The sequence below is a fragment of the Oreochromis niloticus genome, linkage group LG3 (genome assembly GCF_001858045.2).
Source record: "Oreochromis niloticus isolate F11D_XX linkage group LG3, O_niloticus_UMD_NMBU, whole genome shotgun sequence".
NCBI lineage: Eukaryota > Metazoa > Chordata > Actinopteri > Cichliformes > Cichlidae > Oreochromis > Oreochromis niloticus.
In genome coordinates, this window is record NC_031967.2 from 46,764,190 (window position 1) to 46,785,003 (window position 20,814).

Genomic DNA, 20,814 nt, shown 5'->3' on the forward strand with positions numbered 1-20,814 from the left:
TCCAAACATGCATCACCTTTTGTTTACACCTTTATCTCTGCATCTCAGAGGCCAGCTGAAACCAAGCCCCACACCTATATAAAAACGCCCTAATCAAACACCCTGTATTTTTCCTCACTACTTTACAACGGTCATTGAGAGCATAACATTTTCGTTCATCAGCACGAGCATTTTACTTTTAATTTAACTAGTTTAGGAGCATTTTACTTTTCTTTACCGCTCTGAAACACACAGAGGCTAATAGTTTTCAAACAGTGTCACAAATAACATGTATTCCTTTAGAAATAAACTGTGATACTTCTAAAAACAAACAAACACATATTCTTTCCTCATGACTAGCCAATTCACCATTTTATTTAAATATCTGAATTTTCGGAATGAAGATCCAAGCGGGACACAGAGGCTGCTAGTTTAACGCACCAGAATGCAAATATAAATAAAAGCATGACTATCCTGAGAGCTAGCTGCAGCGACACCTTTCTTTCAGACGGATGCCTGGATGTGCGTTGGAGCCGACTGTGCTACCCGCACACAGCGTTTCTGACCTACCGGCGCTGCTTATACAACAGAGAAAAGCAACAATACAGCGTGTTTCTCTGCTCCAAGACATCGGTGGGCCTTTCACACGGTAAGCATGTCTGTTATACCCAGCGCATAAATGTCTGCATGTCAGTGCTGATTATACAAACCCTGTTTAAAATGTGACACATATGTTGTCCGAAAACAAATCCTCTAAATTTGCAAAGTTACTGATTTAAAAATATATTTTCGAATTTTTAGTTGCATGTCAAACACACGATAGACTCTTGAGCGTATTTATTTATATAGCTACATTCACAACGGTACAACCATGCTAAATAAAAGATGCCCAAGCACCAAAGCACTCTAATGCAAGCCTCTAAACTACATGTTGATAAGTGCATGAAGTTAACCTCTACAGCTGAAAACAGTTTGTATCCGCACTCTGAGGGTCTGCTGAATTGTTTTTAATATTGCGCTTTTTCACGAACTGCAGATGATGAATTCCTCTTTATTGGACATAGTGTCCTTAAGCTATTGTTGCTCATACTTACTGAGTGCCCTAGCTACTTCTTTACTATGTCAGTAAACTTTTCGAAAAGGAAGGTGTTGTAGATTTAAAGAAACATCCTAATTGAAGCAAAGGCAAAAAATTGGAATGAATTTTATGTGACTGTTTATATTAAAGCCAACAACAAGTGAAAATCCAAAACAGACTCCAATGCTTTGTATTAATGATCTCCCCCTCTCTCTCTCTCTCTCTCTCTCTCTGTGTGTGTGTGTGTGTGTGTGTGTGTGTGTGTGTGTGCGTCTGTGAGTGTGAGTGTGTGTGCCCTCACAGAAGGAAGGTCACAGCAGGAGCTTTTTCAAACGCGTTTCCAATCATTTTTACAAGAAGTGTAGCTCATACAATGGTATTATTGTATTATTTGCGATACTTTATAAATATGAAACTCTAAAGATTTGGAGTTCATGCAAATTGTGAAACAAGAATCTAAATATTTTGTGTCACAATGATTTCTATAAAAGCATGTTGTTTATGGGCATAATGTAACAAATCTTTTGTGGCCCTATTAATGGTCAATGGTAATTGAAGAGGAAGCTGAACCCAGGCTCTGGGCATTTTCATGACAAGTGACAGCGCAGACATCTACTAATGAGAGAACATGTTTTATCATCATAAACACGGTGATATGAAGCATCGTTAAAGTGTCACTTCAGTAATGTTGACTCATGTTTTTTAATAGATGACTTTAAAACACTAAACTCTCATTTCTGCGGTTTATTTTAAGTTTACAGAATATAACATGTGGTAAGACCATGAGTTTTACTTCTCACTGTCCGTGTTATGTGTATCTATTTATCATGTATGCTACTTTGCTCTGTGGACTGTAAAATGTTTCATTGTGTTCATGAAATAAACCAGACTTTCGCCGTCTGCATCTTTTACTGTTTTTCTGCTTTTGTTCACTCCAAGTTTGACAAACCCACAGACATCCAGAGTTAACTCGCTAACAATGTGGAGCAGTCTCAGTGTATTTAGCTGCTTTTTCCCTAAACACAACCAACTGAGAGAAACGCTTGTAGTCCTCACTTTGGTCATTTGAACGCTGAAGGAGATTTGTTCCATAGACACCTTATACTAGTGTTTCCTGCACTTAATCCATCACTATGTTCTATTAAAATTCAGATTCCTTTTATAGTTTGCAGTGAAATTTGTTAAACCGTTGCTTAATGTGACAGAAGTACACGTCACTCTTTACTAACACATTTGTAGATAAGTTTATTGCTGAACCACACAGCTAGCAGTCTCACTCACTCTCTAGGTTTTGAAGTTTTGTGTGTGTGTAATGGTTTAGTCTATCAAACCTTACCCTTTTCTCCCCAGTATCACAACAGTATGACTCCCAAAGTACGGATCAGTAAACAACCAATGATTCTAAAGCCAGAACAGAAAGATACAGTTGGAAGATGCATGATTGCGTTTTTATGACGCATAGTAAAACTACCCCCTCTTCTTCTCTGTGTTGTTGTTGTTCTCGTGTGTGTGTGTGTGTGTGTGTGTGTGTGTGTGTGTGCGCCTTAGAAGTCAAATAATACATTAGCCACACTTAAAAAAACAAAAAACATCTGAATTTCATTTAGAACTGAGATTCTAAGTTGTAAGCAGAAATCTTGTGCTCAGCCACAAACGTGTTTCCCCACTTTCACAATGCTGAGGTGTCAAATCCACAACCCCCAACAAATGGTTTGCTACACGCGGGTGTGAAGGGCAAGCTTTACTTACACAGCCTCACACACAGTAGATTTTTAAAGTTTTTTGGGGACAATGGTTTAGCCACAGATGTAACTTCTACTTTTGATAAAGACCACTCCACCTGTTTATTTCTTAAGAAATTAAGCATCTTTATTAAGCTCTCATTTATACATGTCTACACAATAATAGACACTGTGTGCTCTGTGACATTATAGTCTTCTACTTCAGCGTTCATTGGTTTGCATTTTAAACTCCCAACCTTTCAGGTTGTTATGAACGACTTATATTTCTAACATTTTGTGATATAAAAGTGAACCATGTGGGTTTTCTTAATTTTCTGTGTGACGGAATGACTTAAGACACGAGTTATTTAAACAATTCTAAATGAAAGTGTGATGGCCATAGTGCTTTATGCTGGGCCAAATATGTTAAGGATAATGTTTATCAATGTAAAATTGCAAAGAACCTTTGAATAGATTATAACATTTTGTAAACAGTTACCTCAGAACCTGTACTGTCAGCCCTATGTATGTAAGGTGAAACTTTCCACAGTACTTACACTTAAGTAACTAAACACATAAAGTCACCCTTTACCAATAATCCACTGCTCCTTGAAAAAAGTAGCACAAACAGACAACTGACTCAGCAATGATGAGTAGCGCTACCCCGAGGCCGAGACTCAAGCAGAAGAAAATTAAAAGTTTTGGTTTTTGTGGCTCGGAAAATTAAAGAAAGTATGTTTAATAATTCAACAAGACCAGCACTTTCAACACACGTACATTCAAATTTTGGATCAGACTAACATCGATGTTGTTCAATAGTTTTTATCCGTTCAAAAAAGCCATTTTACGGCTTTAATGTTTCCAGCTGATAAGGAGAATGAGTGCATTTCATCAAATGGGCGTCCAAAGGCTTTAAACATCCGCTTTGTCTGTAAAGACAGTATCAAACTACAGAGCATTGTTTTTACTAAAATTCAACATTTTCAGATGAAAATTTGGCAGCTTTTTTCACTGTAACACCCCCCTCATTGCCATTTTTAGGATATTCTCGGTGATCCCATTTTTATCATATTTATGCTTTTGGGACTGAGGGTATCTAATACGTACGTCGTCACAGTGTATTGTACTACCAACTGTGAGGGCTCTGCTTTTGCTTTGAGCAGACTGTTTTTTATTTTGTCTCCTGAGTGTGTGTTTTTCAAACGAGATCCTCCTCCTCAGTTTGATTTTGTTACCACAAACTTTGTGTAAAGTTCACAACAGAGGTAAAGAGATTTAAACACCCCAGTTTAAGGAGGCAGGGGTTGGACCAGCTGCGCAGGGCAGGTGAAACAGAGAGTGTCAGGGGAGATGTGCAACAGAAGCAGAGGGAACATTTTACAAGATGATAAATGGCACATTTAGGTGATTAAGGATTTGTTGACAAGATTAAAAGACACGGCCGTCAGAGTTCAACAACATTACAGTTTGATTAAATAAAAAGTTTTAAACTACACAAGGTTCATTTTCTCCTCTGATAGTAATCATATTAAACATGTCAAGAAAGAAAGAGTACAAAGAAAAATAGTAAATGTGTGTCTAATTCAACTCTTCCTGTGAACCTTATATGGTGAACCTTATATGGCGATGGCCAGAGGGGCCGATGGCGCGATATGGCAGCCTAGCCTCTGTCAGCCTGCCCCAGGGCAGCTGTGGCTACAACAGTAGCATGCCTCCACCTGTGTGTGAATGTGAGAGTGAATGAATAGTGGCATTGTAAAGCAATTTGGGTGCCTTGAAAAGCGCTATATGAAATCCATTATTATTATTATATCATCCCTTAATATGTTCGGTGTTACAAACTTGAAGAATCAGAGAAAAGAGCATCAGACATTAATCTAATCAGTTTTCAGCCTGCATTCATTCATATTGAAAAGTTGGAAATCTTCCCTGCTAGACCAAAGTGTAGCGTTTAACACCGTTGGCCATAACATTTTATTACAGCTATTATTAAATGGAGAGGCCTCTTCACACACTGAGGTTAATTATGAAGCTCCACAGGCTTCTGTGCAAAGACCAGTTCTGTTTACATTATACATGCTTTAGAAGACATAGCGTACATTTTCACTGCTATGCATATGATACCCACTTTTATTGGTTAAACTGCCGGGATGTCTTAGACACATAATGAGCTTTAATTTTCTGCTTCTAAGTTCAGATAAAACTGAGGTTATTGTAATGGGTCGTAAAAATCTTAGAAACACTGTGGCTAACAAGATCCTTACTCTGGACGGCATTGAGCCGCCTGTTGTAGTCATTTGGCCACTTTGGTGGTTGATTGAGCAGAAGGGCTGGAAGATGCCATTATCATGGAGAATTTCAAGCCCAACAGATGAGAATTACCCTTCTTTTCCAAAGTGGCAACTGCTAGAGAGACACAGTGGCCAACTCTACGGTTTATGAAAATTGCTGCCACTCCTACCCGTACCCTTTAAGATCAACCCACTTCCAGATCACGCCCCCTCCTGTTATTTTAAAAAGAACACCGCCGTCTCATTCCTTCAAACCTTTTTTTTTTAGCTCAAAAACCAGAAGTATGGCCTCTACAGCCCTGCGCCACACTGAGGAGGAGGAAAGTTCTGCGGACGAGGGTACAATAGTACCCGACACGCCCGGTTACTATCGCCCCTTGGAGAAGCAGCAGCAGCAAGCCGACGAGCTTGACGGTTGGGCATCTTCTTTTTTCATCGATACCGTGAAAACCGCGGTGTATCATCTAGTCAACCTAGTAATCAACAGGTACCGCACCGACGAATGCAGCAGCTGTAAGATTAAACAACCCAGCCAGAAACAACACGCGTGTGTGCAAGTCTTGGAGGATGACTTTTACGCTGAAAATTATCACAGCATCAGAAAAAGCCTCCTCACCCCTCGTTTCATTCCATCTATTCAACGGCTTCTGATTGCTCGTAACATCAAAATGGACGACGTCAAAGTCCGCATGGTGGTGGAAACTCTCTTGCACGAACTGAAATCGGAAAGGAAAGTCTTTGACGCCATCACTGATGTGTACGACGATCTGGTGGGGCAGGATGTGGTGAAAATCGGACAGCTGTGGCTGGTCACAGAGTGTTACAAAGGAGACTGCTAATGTTTTCTCTGAAAGACTGATTTTTTTCTTTCTTAAAACGTGTAACCTGCATTTTACCAAACAATGTATCCAACATTTAGTGCCTTTTTAAAAAACATGTACCCACGTAATCGTTGATAAAATATGAAGTTACAATTCTTTTCTGTAAAAAAGCATTTTTATTTTTGTATATAAATAAATGTTGATGTTGTGCGACGGGATTGTGTGCTTCAATTTTACTTATAATGTGCCAAATGACTACAACAGACGGCTCAATGCCGTCCAGAGTAAGGATCTTGTTAGCCACAGTGTTTCTAAGATTTTTACAACCCATTACAATAACCTCAGTTTTATCTGAACTTAGAAGCAGAAAATTAAAGCTCATTATGTGTCTAAGACATCCCGGCAGTTTAACCAATAAAAGTGGGTATCATATGCATAGCAGTGAAAATGTACGCTATGTCTTCTAAAGCATGTATAATGTAAACAGAACTGGTCTTTGCACAGAAGCCTGTGGAGCTTCATAATTAACCTCAGTGTGTGAAGAGGCCTCTCCATTTAATAATAGCTGTAATAAAATGTTATGGCCAACGGTGTTAAACGCTACACTTTGGTCTAGCAGGGAAGATTTCCAACTTTTCAATATGAATGAATGCAGGCTGAAAACTGATTAGATTAATGTCTGATGCTCTTTTCTCTGATTCTTCAAGTTTGTAACACCGAACATATTAAGGGATGATATAATAATGATAATAATAATAATAATGGATTGGATTTCATATAGCGCTTTTCAAGGCACCCAAATTGCTTTACAATGCCACTATTCATTCACTCTCACATTCACACACAGGTGGAGGCATGCTACTGTTGTAGCCACAGCTGCCCTGGGGCAGGCTGACAGAGGCTAGGCTGCCATATCGCGCCATCGGCCCCTCTGGCCATCGCCATATAAGGTTCACCATATAAGGTTCACAGGAAGAGTTGAATTAGACACACATTTACTATTTTTCTTTGTACTCTTTCTTTCTTGACATGTTTAATATGATTACTATCAGAGGAGAAAATGAACCTTGTGTAGTTTAAAACTTTTTATTTAATCAAACTGTAATGTTGTTGAACTCTGACGGACGTGTCTTTTAATCTTGTCAACAAATCCTTAATCACCTAAATGTGCCATTTATCATCTTGTAAAATGTTCCCTCTGCTTCTGTTGTACATCTCCCCTGACACTCTCTGCTTCACCTGCCCTGTGCAGCTGGTCCAACCCCTGCCTCCTCAAACTGGGGTGTTTAAATCTCTTTACCTCTGTTGTGAACTTTACACAAAGTTTGTGGTAACAAAATCAAACTGAGGAGGAGGATCTCGTTTGAAAAACACACACTCAGGAGACAAAATAAAAAACAGTCTGCTCAAAGCAAAAGCAGAGCCCTCACAGTTGGTAGTACAATACACTGTGACGACGTACGTATTAGATACCCTCAGTCCCAAAAGCATAAATATGATAAAAATGGGATCACCGAGAATATCCTAAAAATGGCATTGAGGGGGGTGTTACAGTGAAAAAAAGCAGCCAAATTTTCATCTGAAAATGTTGAATTTTAGTAAAAACAATGCTCTGTAGTTTGATACTGTCTTTACAGACAAAGCGGATGTTTAAAGCCTTTGGACGCCCATTTGATGAAATGCACTCATTCTCCTTATCAGCTGGAAACATTAAAGCCGTAAAATGGCTTTTTTGAACGGATAAAAACTATTGAACAACATCGATGTTAGTCTGATCCAAAATTTGAATGTACGTGTGTTGAAAGTGTAGGTCTTGTTGAATTATTAAACATACTTTCTTTAATTTTTCGAGCCGCAAAAACCAAAACTTTTAATTTTCTTCTGCTTGAGTCTCGGCCTCGGGTAGCTCTACTCATCATTGCTGAGTCAGTTGTCTGTTTGTGCTACTTTTTTCAAAGAGCAGTGGATTATTGGTAAAGGGTGACTTTATGTGTTTAGTTACTTAAGTGTAAGTACTGTGGAAAGTTTCACCTTACATACATAGGGCTGACAGTACAGGTTCTGAGGTAACTGTTTACAAAATGTTATAATCTATTCAAAGGTTCTTTGCAATTTTACATTGATAAACATTATCCTTAACATATTTGGCCCAGCATAAAGCACTATGGCCATCACACTTTCATTTAGAATTGTTTAAATAACTCGTGTCTTAAGTCATTCCGTCACACAGAAAATTAAAAAAACCCACATGGTTCACTTTTATATCACAAAATGTTAGAAATATAAGTCGTTCATAACAACCTGAAAGGTTGGGAGTTTAAAATGCAAACCAATGAACGCTGAAGTAGAAGACTATAATGTCACAGAGCACACAGTGTCTATTATTGTGTAGACATGTATAAATGAGAGCTTAATAAAGATGCTTAATTTCTTAAGAAATAAACAGTTGGAGTGGTCTTTATCAAAAGTAGAAGTTACATCTGTGGCTAAACCATTGTCCCCAAAAAACTTTAAAAATCTACTGTGTGTGAGGCTGTGTAAGTAAAGCTTGCCCTTCACACCCGCGTGTAGCAAACCATTTGTTGGGGGTTGTGGATTTGACACCTCAGCATTGTGAAAGTGGGGAAACACGTTTGTGGCTGAGCATAAGATTTCTGCTTACAACTTAGAATCTCAGTTCTAAATGAAATTCAGATGTTTTTTGTTTTTTTAAGTGTGGCTAATGTATTATTTGACTTCTAAGGCGCACACACACACAAGAACAACAACAACACAGAGAAGAAGAGGGGGTAGTTTTACTATGCGTCATAAAAACGCAATCATGCATCTTCCAACTGTATCTTTCTGTTCTGGCTTTAGAATCATTGGTTGTTTACTGATCCGTACTTTGGGAGTCATACTGTTGTGATACTGGGGAGAAAAGGGTAAGGTTTGATAGACTAAACCATTACACACACACAAAACTTCAAAACCTAGAGAGTGAGTGAGACTGCTAGCTGTGTGGTTCAGCAATAAACTTATCTACAAATGTGTTAGTAAAGAGTGACGTGTACTTCTGTCACATTAAGCAACGGTTTAACAAATTTCACTGCAAACTATAAAAGGAATCTGAATTTTAATAGAACATAGTGATGGATTAAGTGCAGGAAATACTAGTATAAGGTGTCTATGGAACAAATCTCCTTCAGCGTTCAAATGACCAAAGTGAGGACTACAAGCGTTTCTCTCAGTTGGTTGTGTTTAGGGAAAAAGCAGCTAAATACACTGAGACTGCTCCACATTGTTAGCGAGTTAACTCTGGATGTCTGTGGGTTTGTCAAACTTGGAGTGAACAAAAGCAGAAAAACAGTAAAAGATGCAGACGGCGAAAGTCTGGTTTATTTCATGAACACAATGAAACATTTTACAGTCCACAGAGCAAAGTAGCATACATGATAAATAGATACACATAACACGGACAGTGAGAAGTAAAACTCATCGTCTTACCACATGTTATATTCTGTAAACTTAAAATAAACCGCAGAAATGAGAGTTTAGTGTTTTAAAGTCATCTATTAAAAAACATGAGTCAACATTACTGAAGTGACACTTTAACGATGCTTCATATCACCGTGTTTATGATGATAAAACATGTTCTCTCATTAGTAGATGTCTGCGCTGTCACTTGTCATGAAAATGCCCAGAGCCTGGGTTCAGCTTCCTCTTCAATTACCATTGACTATTAATAGGGCCACAAAAGATTTGTTACATTATGCCCATAAACAACATGCTTTTATAGAAATCATTGTGACACAAAATATTTAGATTCTTGTTTCACAATTTGCATGAACTCCAAATCTTTAGAGTTTCATATTTATAAAGTATCGCAAATAATACAATAATACCATTGTATGAGCTACACTTCTTGTAAAAATGATTGGAAACGCGTTTGAAAAAGCTCCTGCTGTGACCTTCCTTCTGTGAGGGCACACACACTCACACTCACAGACGCACACACACACACACACACACACACACACACACACACGCAGAGAGAGAGAGAGAGAGGGGGAGATCATTAATACAAAGCATTGGAGTCGGTTTTGGATTTTCACTTGTTGTTGGCTTTAATATGAACAGTCACATAAAAATCATTCCAATTTTTTGCCTTTGCTTCAATTAGGATGTTTCTTTAAATCTACAACACCTTCCTTTTCGAAAAGTTTACTGACATAGTAAAGAAGTAGCTAGGGAACTCTGTAAGTATGAGCAACAATAGCTTAAGGACACTATGTCCAATAAAGAGGAATTCATCATCTGCAGTTCGTGAAAAAGCGCAATATTAAAATCAATTCAGCAGACCCTCAGAGTGCGGATACAAACTGTTTTCAGCTGCAGAGGTTAACTTCATGCACTTATCAACATGTAGTTTAGAGGCTTGCATTAGAGTGCTTTGGTGCTTGGGCATCTTTTATTTAGCATGGTTGTACCGTTGTGAATGTAGCTATATAAATAAATACGCTCAAGAGTCTATCGTGTGTTTGACATGCAACTAAAAATTCGAAAATATATTTTTAAATCAGTAACTTTGCAAATTTAGAGGATTTGTTTTCGGACAACATATGTGTCACATTTTAAACAGGGTTTGTATAATCAGCACTGACATGCAGACATTTATGCGCTGGGTATAACAGACATGCTTACCGTGTGAAAGGCCCCCCGATGTCTTGGAGCAGAGAAACACGCTGTATTGTTGCTTTTCTCTGTTGTATAAGCAGCGCCGGTAGGTCAGAAACGCTGTGTGCGGGTAGCACAGTCGGCTCCAACGCACATCCAGGCATCCGTCTGAAAGAAAGGTGTCGCTGCAGCTAGCTCTCAGGATAGTCATGCTTTTATTTATATTTGCATTCTGGTGCGTTAAACTAGCAGCCTCTGTGTCCCGCTTGGATCATCATTCCGAAAATTCAGATATTTAAATAAAATGGTGAATTGGCTAGTCATGAGGAAAGAATATGTGTTTGTTTGTTTTTAGAAGTATCACAGTTTATTTCTAAAGGAATACATGTTATTTGTGACACTGTTTGAAAACTATTAGCCTCTGTGTGTTTCAGAGCGGTAAAGAAAAGTAAAATGCTCCTAAACTAGTTAAATTAAAAGTAAAATGCTCGTGCTGATGAACGAAAATGTTATGCTCTCAATGACCGTTGTAAAGTAGTGAGGAAAAATACAGGGTGTTTGATTAGGGCGTTTTTATATAGGTGTGGGGCTTGGTTTCAGCTGGCCTCTGAGATGCAGAGATAAAGGTGTAAACAAAAGGTGATGCATGTTTGGAGGATGGTCAGTAGAAAGTGTAATGGCATGATAAAAGGTGAAAAAGCTATGGTGGCTCCGATGGACCTGGCATAAGATAAAGGAGGCTGTTTGTATTGAAAACTATGGCAGTACAGTTGAGATGCTCTTGATAAGGATGACCTCTTCTGCTGACTGTAGGGGGTCTAACTGTAACCCCCCCCCTCTGTCTAGCTGTTGCAGAATTAAGAATCCCTGTTTATTTCTAAAGGAATGCCTGCTGTTTGTGGTATTCTGTTTGAAATGCTCCTAAAACAGTTAAATTAAATGCTGTGTGTGAATATGTGTTTTTTAGAAGGTGGAAAACTTTCTGTTTGAAACTATTAGCCTCTGTGTGTTTCAGAGCCCTAAAGAAAAAAGCAAAATGCTCCTAAACTAGTTAAATTAAATGCTGCGTGTGAATATGTGTTTTTTAGAAGGTGGAAAAAACTTTCTGTTTAAAAACTATTAGCCTCTGTGTGTTTCAGAGCCCTAAAGAAAAAAAGCAAAATACCCCTAAACTAGTTAAACTAAATCATCTATGTCTAAATAACAGAACTCTGAGACCTATACAATCCTTTAAAAAGAGTTTAATTAAAACACATAATGGTTTCATTAAATAAAACGCTATTAAACACATGTAAACTCATATGACCCCTGAACTCACAAGTCCGTTCACGCGCACATGCACATGGAAAGTCCGTTCACGCGCACACATGAACGCGGAGGGGGATAGGGGAGGGGGATGCGGGTGGGGTGTGGGGTAGGGGGTGCGGGTGGGGGGGGGGCAAAAAAGCTATAGGTATATTACTACTGCTGTAATTGTTTATATGCTTTATATAGTCTGAGGTAAGTTGATCTATAGTGTTACATCATATTCTATAAGGATGTTATGTGTTTGTTTACTTTCTGCCCAGTTTGACCCATTTAGCAGAAGTCAGCCTGTTTAAGGCTCTGATATCTGTTCTGTATGACTTAAAGCAGTTATGACATGGTCTGATTTTCTCACCCAATAAAGGGATATTTAATATATCAGTCTACTCTTCATTCTATCAGACAGTTATCACAGCTCGTACATTTCCTTTTTATAAATATATGTAAGCATTGAGCCAAATTTAGTAATGCCAACATATTACACGGACAATATTTGTCTCTTATATATAATACATCTACATATACACTGTCAAAGATACTTGTCTTTGAGTGAAGATTTAAGGTGATAGGACATATAAATAACTGCAACTTGAATCTTTACTGAAGCTCAGTATTAGACACAGAGTTCACTCACATGAATTTCACTCACATGTGCTGTACCAGTGTACCTGCACATGTGATGTGACAATAGAAGTGATTTGATTTGAGAGTTCAAACTCACTGCTGTAATAACTTATGATTAATATAATAACTATGATATTGGCCATATCATATTTACACTGACTTTAGTCTCATGAACAACATTAGCTAATTGTTATTTACTAGCTAATCTTAAATGACTGTTCAGTACAGATATGAAGGCCAGCAATCATATTTTACAGTCCTGTGGTCTCAGCCTCAGATACGTATTAAATCACACAAAGCTCGTGTAGAAACAAACACACGAACAAAATATGTTCTCCTTCATTTCCGTCAAAGCTGTATGAAACATTTCCAGCGGTTGGTGTTATGGTTGCTAGGCAACCTGGGCAGCGCGACGGAGGCTAGACCGTCCCATTTCACAAGCCTCGCACTTCCGGCCTTAGCGTTTTTAAGTACGCGGCCCTTGAGGATCGTTGAGGCTGCGTACTTTAAGGCTGCAGACCCTGAATTGGGATACAGCCGTTGACTGCTCTTTCTCATAACCACGTTCGGCAGAACAACTTCCGGTTCAAAAGGCTACTGGATCCATCATCCAATCAGTGATGCCTGTTGTTGCAGCATTGGTACCTACCTCTTCCGGTTTGGTTTTTGTTTTTGCGTTTTGTGATTTGTTGTTGCGCTTTTCAATTTGTTTTTGCGCTTTTCAATTTGTTTTTGCGCTAAGTAAATTTGTTTTTGCGGTAAGAGATTTGTTTTTGCGCTTTTCAATTTGTTTTTGCGCTTTTCAATTTGTTTTTGCGCTTTTCAATTTGTTGTGCATTTTGTGATTTGTTTTTGTGGTTTGCACTTCAGGGCCACCGTAGAAGAGGGAGTAGAGGAAAGGGCTCATCACACAGCCTTGTGGTACACCGGTGTTCATTGTGATTGTTGATGAGCAGCGGTTATCCAGTCGGACATGTTGGGGGCGGTTGGTCAGGAAGTCCAGTAACCATTTGCAGATGAGGGAACTGATGCCCAGGTCTGTCAGTTTCCTGATGAGTTGTGAGGGGTGGATTGTATTGAATGCTGAACTGAAGTCTATAAACAGCATTCTGGCATAGGTGTTGTTGTTGTCCAGGTGTGAGAGGACAGAGTGCAGTGCGATGGAGACTGCATCCTCTGTGCTCCTGTTCTGGCGGTATGCAAATTGGTGGGGGTCCAGGGTGGGGGGGAGACAGGATTTGAAGTGTGCTAAGACCAGCTGCTCTAAGCACTTAGTGATGATGGGGGTGAGGGCTACTGGGCGGTAGTCATTGAGGCTAGATGGGTTGGAGTTTTGGGGTATCGGGACAATGGAGGTGGATTTGAAGCAGGCCGGTACCACAGCGTGGGCCAAGGACAGGTTGAATATGTCTGTGAGCACTCCTGCAAGCTCCCCAGAACACGCTCTGAGAACACGCCCGGGGATACCATCAGGACCTGCAGCCTTGTGGACATTGATCCTGCTCAGCACTGCTCCTACATCGGTGGGGGAGAGAGTCAGAGGTTGGTGGTCTGGCGTCGTGTCTGTTTTGGTTGTGGTTGTGGGGTTCCCTCGCTCAAAACGAGCATAAAAGTTGTTGAGCTCGTTGAGGAAGGAGGCATCAGAGGATGTGGGGGAGGGTTTGGTGGTCCTGTAGTCTGTAATGGTCTGGAGTCCTTGCCACATGCGTCGGGGGTTGGAGTTGGAGAAGTGTTCTTCTACCTTCTTTTTGTAATGGTGTTTGGCTTTTTTGATGCCCTTCTTTAGATTAGCCCTGGCTGTACTGTAGGCGTGTGCATCTCCTGACCTAAAGGTGGTGTTGCGGGCCTTCAGGAGGAGACGAACATCCCGGTTCATCCAAGGCTTCTGGTTGGGGTACATGGTGATCCGTTTCTGGGTGGTGACACTGTCTGTGGTTTCGGAGATGTAATCCAGTACAGATGAGGCGTACTGGTCCAGGTCTGTGTGGGTGAACATATTCCAGTCTGTATTTTTAAATCTGTCCTGGAGCACTGCGTCTGTCCCCTCTGGCCACACTTTAATTGTCCTCACAGCAGGTTTCACACGTTGGATGAGTGGTGAATACCTAGGTGTGAGGAACAGGGAGAGATGGTCCGATTGTCCAATGTGGGGGAGGGGTGTTGCTTTGTAGGCTCCAGCCAAGTTGGAATAAACATGGTCTAAAGTCTTGTCTCCTCTGGTGTGGCAGGAGACATGTTGGTGGAATCTGGGGAGGACTGTCTTTAAGTTGGTGTGGTTGAAGTCGCCAGCAACAATAAAAGCAGCCTCGGGGTGTTTATTCTGGTGTTTGTTAATGGCTGCAGAAAGTTCTTTCATGGCCAACCTAGCATTAGCGTCGGGGGGGAATATATACTGCAGTGAGTATGATCGAAGTGAGCTCTCTGGGGAGATAGTAAGGTCTGCATTTGACCATTAAAAACTCCGCATTAGGTGAGCAGTGACTCTCAGTAGTAGTGGAGTTCATGCACCAATGTAAGTTGTTATGTGACTGTAATGTTGGTTAAATTGTTGGTTAAATTCAGCATGGTTCCAACAAAAGTTTTTACAATAAAATATGTTAACCTAAAATCCTTAATAGGTTTTGTGTGTGTTGGGGGCAGGGCCTGGCCGGGGTCTGTGGGCGGGGCCTGGGGCGGCAGAGGGGGGGTTTGCCCAGGGCGCCAAACGGGCTAGGACCGCCACTGACTAACCTTATAAATAAAATAAGATAAAACAAGTTCAACATCAGTAATATCAAAGCACCCGCCCAGCAGTATATAAACTCCATCATGCTAGCTAGTACGCAGTACGAGTTATTGTAACTGACTGTAAAAGGTCAGCATAACGAAAATAAACTCCACCTAAACTTGGTTTATATCTGACCCAGATAGACTGCAGGTCATAACTTCTTACCTGAAGTTCAGTTCACCGCCTCGGGTCTCTGCTCCTCCTGCCTTTCTGTCATCCACCTGCCAGCGTGTTGCATCTGCTGGCCTCCACCACTTGCTAATGTTACTGAATCTGTGGAAGCTCCGCAATAGCCACCACCAAACAACTGAGTTATTTTTACACATCTCCCAGCATCTGGCCAATCCACCACCTTTCAGTGTTTATACCGTTATGGGAAAAAAACGAAAAAACAAAACAAAAAAAACATCGGCCCATAAAAACGAAAAATCACCATCGGCCCACGGGGCAGATGGCCAGTCCAGCTATGGTTCCCAATTAACCCAGTTGCGCAGCCAAGAGAGCGAGCGCAGGAGAGAGCGAGGGCGGTAGAGCGAGCGAGAGCGAGAGAGAGAGAGAGAAAGAAAGGCGAGTAGCCCATCCAGCTACATCAGCATTAAATACGCTGCCACTGGAATGTGAAATTCACAGAGAAACTCGCGGATTCTTCCACTGACCGCTGCGGCACACCTGCACCAGGGCAAACCTCCGCCTACCCCACTTCTGCTTTACAGGTGAAAATAGAGCAACAGGACCGCTAGTCTTTGATTTTATTTATTTTCTGCTGTGTTTTACTTGCATCTATTTGAAAGAGTGAGTGTAAACACAAAAAGCTATTTTATTCTATATGCTGGAATATGCAGAAAATAGGTTTAAATGTTAAACAAATTTCTTCCAGTCAGAGAATGTTGAATATAATTTAATGTTTGCTTGACACATAAAGTTAAAAGATTAAAACTAATAAAGCAAGTTTTAAAAAGAGTCTTTTGATTACATTTTATAGGATGGATTATGCAGAAAAAGTAAAATTGGGCTGAAAGATCTATTGCTTTATCACCTATTCATGGTGTAAATCATGTTTTTAAAAAGTAACTAAGTTACTAATTACTTTTGAAAATAAGTAATCAGCAAAGTAACGGGATTACTTTTTTGGGAAGTAATCAGTAATTAGTTACTGATTACGTTTTTCAAGTAACTTGACCAACACAGTTTTCCATTCCCTGATTACTCCCCTGTGTATATAAGCCCTGTGTTTGCCTTTGCTCTCTGTCGCGTCTCACCCTCAGACTTGCCTGTGTGTTTCTGTGTTCACTACCTTTGCTCAGTTCATGTTGTTTTTTTGAGTTGCAACTCAGTGTCTGAGTCCTGCATTTGGATCCTCATCTCTGCCCGCCTGCACACAGAGCCCTGACAGAACGATGCAACCAGCATGGATCCTGTAGCCCACTCCAGATAAGTTTCTCTGGAGTTTTCAGTCTGGTCTCTTTTCTCAACCTTCCTGTTTCCAATAGAGCTGCTCTTTTTTTAGATTGTAGAAATCACATTCAGGCTTTTTTTACATTTGTATACCTCTGATTTTAACAGCAACCTCAAACTTACAGAGAGAAAAAAAACAAGGAAACAAAAACTTTAGCGTCAAAAATTGTTACGTTCATGGATCTGTAACAATGTTACCTGATTTATTACCTGTAAAAACCATCAAAGTACTCATTCATTTATAATAGAAAAATAGTCCTTATTTTCTTGACTTCATTCCTGCTAAGCTAATGAAACAAACAAAATTGTCAGTGTGGGCAAGATGTAAATGTTCTATAGTCAAATAATATTATTAAATAAGAAAAGGAGCTACACAAGGCAAAAAAAGCTCCTGATAAATCTGCATGTTTCCATATTTTTCTTAAATACGTATCTCTTGCTTTGTGTTACTTTTTGTATACCTGCCTAGAAGGATGTATCATTTTCAATCAAATTGCTGTTTTATTACTGGTAACACAAAAAACATGAAATAAAGAAACAGAACACATAAAAACCCTTTAAAATATTACATGAAGAAAGCTGAATGCTACAAAAAAAATAGACAAACATGTCACCAAAGGAGAAAATACAAGTCAAAAACTAAGATCGCAACAGTAACTATGGTAGTAACACCAGCACGAACTTTACCCATCACCTGCTCTGCTTACTACAGTTAGGTCTCTGTGAGTTTGTCTGCTCCTCCAAAGTGACAATCAAGTTAAAGTGTCAGATACGAGGACATCCAGCATGCATTGCAACTGCACTCCACTGAAAACGATGACCCTAATTTATATCAGGTAAGGTTTGGGATTGTTATTTATGGCTGTTACAGTTATCAAACAGTAGAAGTAGAAACAGGACATAAACAGTACAATGTTTTCTTTCTTCAGCAGAGGTTGCTGTCACAATGAAGCAGAACTATGGATCCTAATAAACTGCACACAGACAAAGCCTGTGTGGTGACGTCCACAGAAGGACAGTGTCTAAAGTTTTGAAAGAGATGCTGCAAAACAAAACAAGAGACTAGAGCCTATCAGGAAAACTGGTGAGTGGACCTCTGATTAAAGAATTTCTACCAAACTACAACTGCAGCTGAACAAATGAGCTGTTGGTGGAACTTTACACTCTGAAATATTGAAAGATTTAAAGGATGAGACAGCTCAGCACAGCATGTTGTTAACTTCACACATGAAGTGGTTCAGTCCAGTCAGACTTCAGTTTTGCAGCCACCGTCCACATCCTGCTTCTTGAACTGGTCGTCATGGTAACTCTGGACTTTCCTCCAACGAATCCTGAAGTCTGTCGGTCCTTCTGACAGCATGAGGCCTGACAGCTGGACAAAATGTGCAGATGATGAAAAACACGAAGCATGGTTTGAACTTGTGTCAAGTTTGTGTTGTTGACACATTCCTTTTTCATAGTATCATCTTAACGTGCTTCATCTGAATCACCCTTTCTGTGTACTCACTACCTAATTTATAGCCAAAGTATTCACTCACTGTCTCTTTACTGTTTCGCTAGCTTAGCTTAGCTCGTAGCTGACTCGTTAGCACCATGGCTACTTCACCTGTCCCTCCTGCACTTTCCTGCTCATTGTGTCAGATGTTTAGTTACTCCTCGGCCTCCTTTAGCAGTAATGATACCTGTAACAAATGTAGCATATTTGCAGCTCTGGAGGCCAGGATTACTGAATTGGAGATTCGGCTTCGTACCCTTCATTCACCCGTAGCTAGCCAGGCCCCTGTAGCTGGTGCAGCCGAAGATAGCGTAGGCCCCGCTAGCTGTTCCCCGGCAGACCCCAAGCAGCTGGGGAAAGAGGGCGGCTGGGTGACGGTGAGGAGGAAGCATAATCCTAAACAGAAGCCCCAGGTACACCACCAACCTGTTCATGTGTCTAACCGTTTTTCCCCACTCGGCGACACACCCGCCGGGGGTCAAACTCTGGTAATTGGTGATTCTGTTCTCAGACATGTGAAGCTAGAGACACCGGCAACCATAGTCAATTGTCTTCCAGGGGCCAGAGCAGGCGACATTGAAGGAAATTTAAAACTGCTGGCTAAGAGTAAACGTAAATACAGTAAGATCATAATTCACGTCGGCAGTAATGACACCCGGTTACGCCAATCGGAGGTCACTAAAATCAATATTGAATCGGTGTGTAACTTTGCCAAAACAATGTCGGACTCTGTAGTTTTCTCTGGTCCCCTCCCCACTCAGACCAGGAGTGACATGTTTAGCCGTATGTTCTCCTTAAATTGCTGGCTGTCTGAGTGGTGTCCCAGAAACGATGTGGGCTTCATAGATAATTGGCAAACCTTCTGGAGGAAACCTGGTCTTGTTAGGAGAGACGGCATCCATCCCACTTTGGATGGAGCAGCTCTCATGTCTAGAAATATGGACCAATTTATTAAACCCCCCAAAATATGACTATCCAGAGTTGGGACCAGGAAGCAGAGTTGCAGTCTTACTATTCGTCACTGATTGAAGAAAATAAGAACAACCCCAGGTTTCTCTTCAGCACTGTAGCCAGGCTGACAAAAAGTCAGAGCTCTACTGAGCCAACAATCCCTTTAACGTTAACTAGTAATGACTTCATGAACTTCTTCAGAAATAAAATTTTTATCATTAGAGAAAAAATTACCAATAATCATCCCACAGATGTAATATTATCTACAGCTACTTTTAGTACCATCGATGTTAAGTTAGACTCTTTTTCTCCAATTGATCTTTCTGAGTTAACTTCAATAATTAATTCCTCCAAACCATCAACGTGTCTTTTAGACCCCATTCCTACAAAACTGCTCAAAGAAGTCCTGCCATTAATTAATTCTTCGATCTTAAATATGATCAACCTATCTCTAATAATCGGCTATGTACCACAGGCCTTCAAGGTGGCTGTAGTTAAACCTTTACTCAAAAAGCCATCTCTAGACCCAGCTGTCTTAGCTAATTATAGGCCAATCTCCAACCTTCCTTTCATATCAAAAATCCTTGAAAGAGTAGTTGTCAAACAGCTAACAGATCATCTGCAGAGGAATGGCTTATTTGAAGCGTTTCAGTCAGGTTTCAGAGCTCATCACAGCACAGAAACAGCTTTAGTGAAGGTTACAAATGATCTTCTTATGGCCTCTGACAGTGGACTCATCTCTGTGCTTGTCCTGCTAGACCTCAGTGCTGCGTTCGATACTGTTGACCATAATATCCTATTAGAGCGATTAGAACATGCTGTAGGTATTACAGGTACTGCACTGCACTGGTTTGTATCATATCTATCTAATAGACTCCAATTTGTACATGTAAATGGAGAGTCCTCTTCAGACACTAAGGTCAATTATGGAGTTCCACAGGGTTCAGTGCTAGGACCAATTCTATTTACATTATACATGCTTCCCTTAGGCAGCATCATTAGAAGACATAGCATAAATTTTCACTGCTATGCAGATGACACGCAGCTCTATCTATCCATGAAGCCAGGTAACACACACCAATTAGTTAAACTGCAGGAATGTCTTAAAGACATAAAGACCTGGGTGGCCGCTAACTTTCTGCTTCTTAATTCAGATAAAACTGAGGTTATTGTACTCGGCCCTGAAAATCTTAGAAATATGGTATCTAACCAGATTCTTACTCTGGATGGCATTACCTTGGCCTCCAGTAATGCTGTGAGGAACCTTGGAGTCATTTTTGACCAGGACATGTCCTTCAATGCACATATTAAACAAATATGTAAGACTGCTTTCTTCCATTTGCGCAGCATCTCTAAAATTAGAAATATCCTGTCTCAGAGTGACGCTGAAAAACTAGTTCATGCATTCATTACTTCCAGGCTGGACTACTGTAATTCTTTATTATCAGGATGTCCTAAAAACTCGCTGAAAAGCCTTCAGTTAATCCAAAATGCTGCAGCAAGAGTACTGACAGGGACTAGAAAGAGAGAGCATATTTCTCCTGTATTGGCTTCCCTTCATTGGCTTCCTTTTAAATCCAGAATTGAATTCAAAATCCTGCTCCTCACATACAAGGTCTTAAATAATCAGGCCCCATCTTATCTTAATGACCTTGTAGTACCATATCACCC

The 20,814-nt window shown here is 40.2% G+C and overlaps 1 protein-coding gene across 1 annotated transcript in view; it reads right to left on the minus strand.

Moving 5' to 3' along the window:
• LOC109199350 (nuclear factor 7, brain-like) overlaps positions 1-20,814 on the minus strand; it is a 55,323-nt gene that overhangs the window by 17,707 nt on the left and 16,802 nt on the right. Inside the window, exon 2 of the mRNA XM_019354650.2 lies at positions 20,235-20,245. Within this exon, the coding sequence (XP_019210195.1) occupies positions 20,235-20,245 (11 nt within the window). The remainder of the gene's footprint in view (positions 1-20,234; positions 20,246-20,814) is intronic.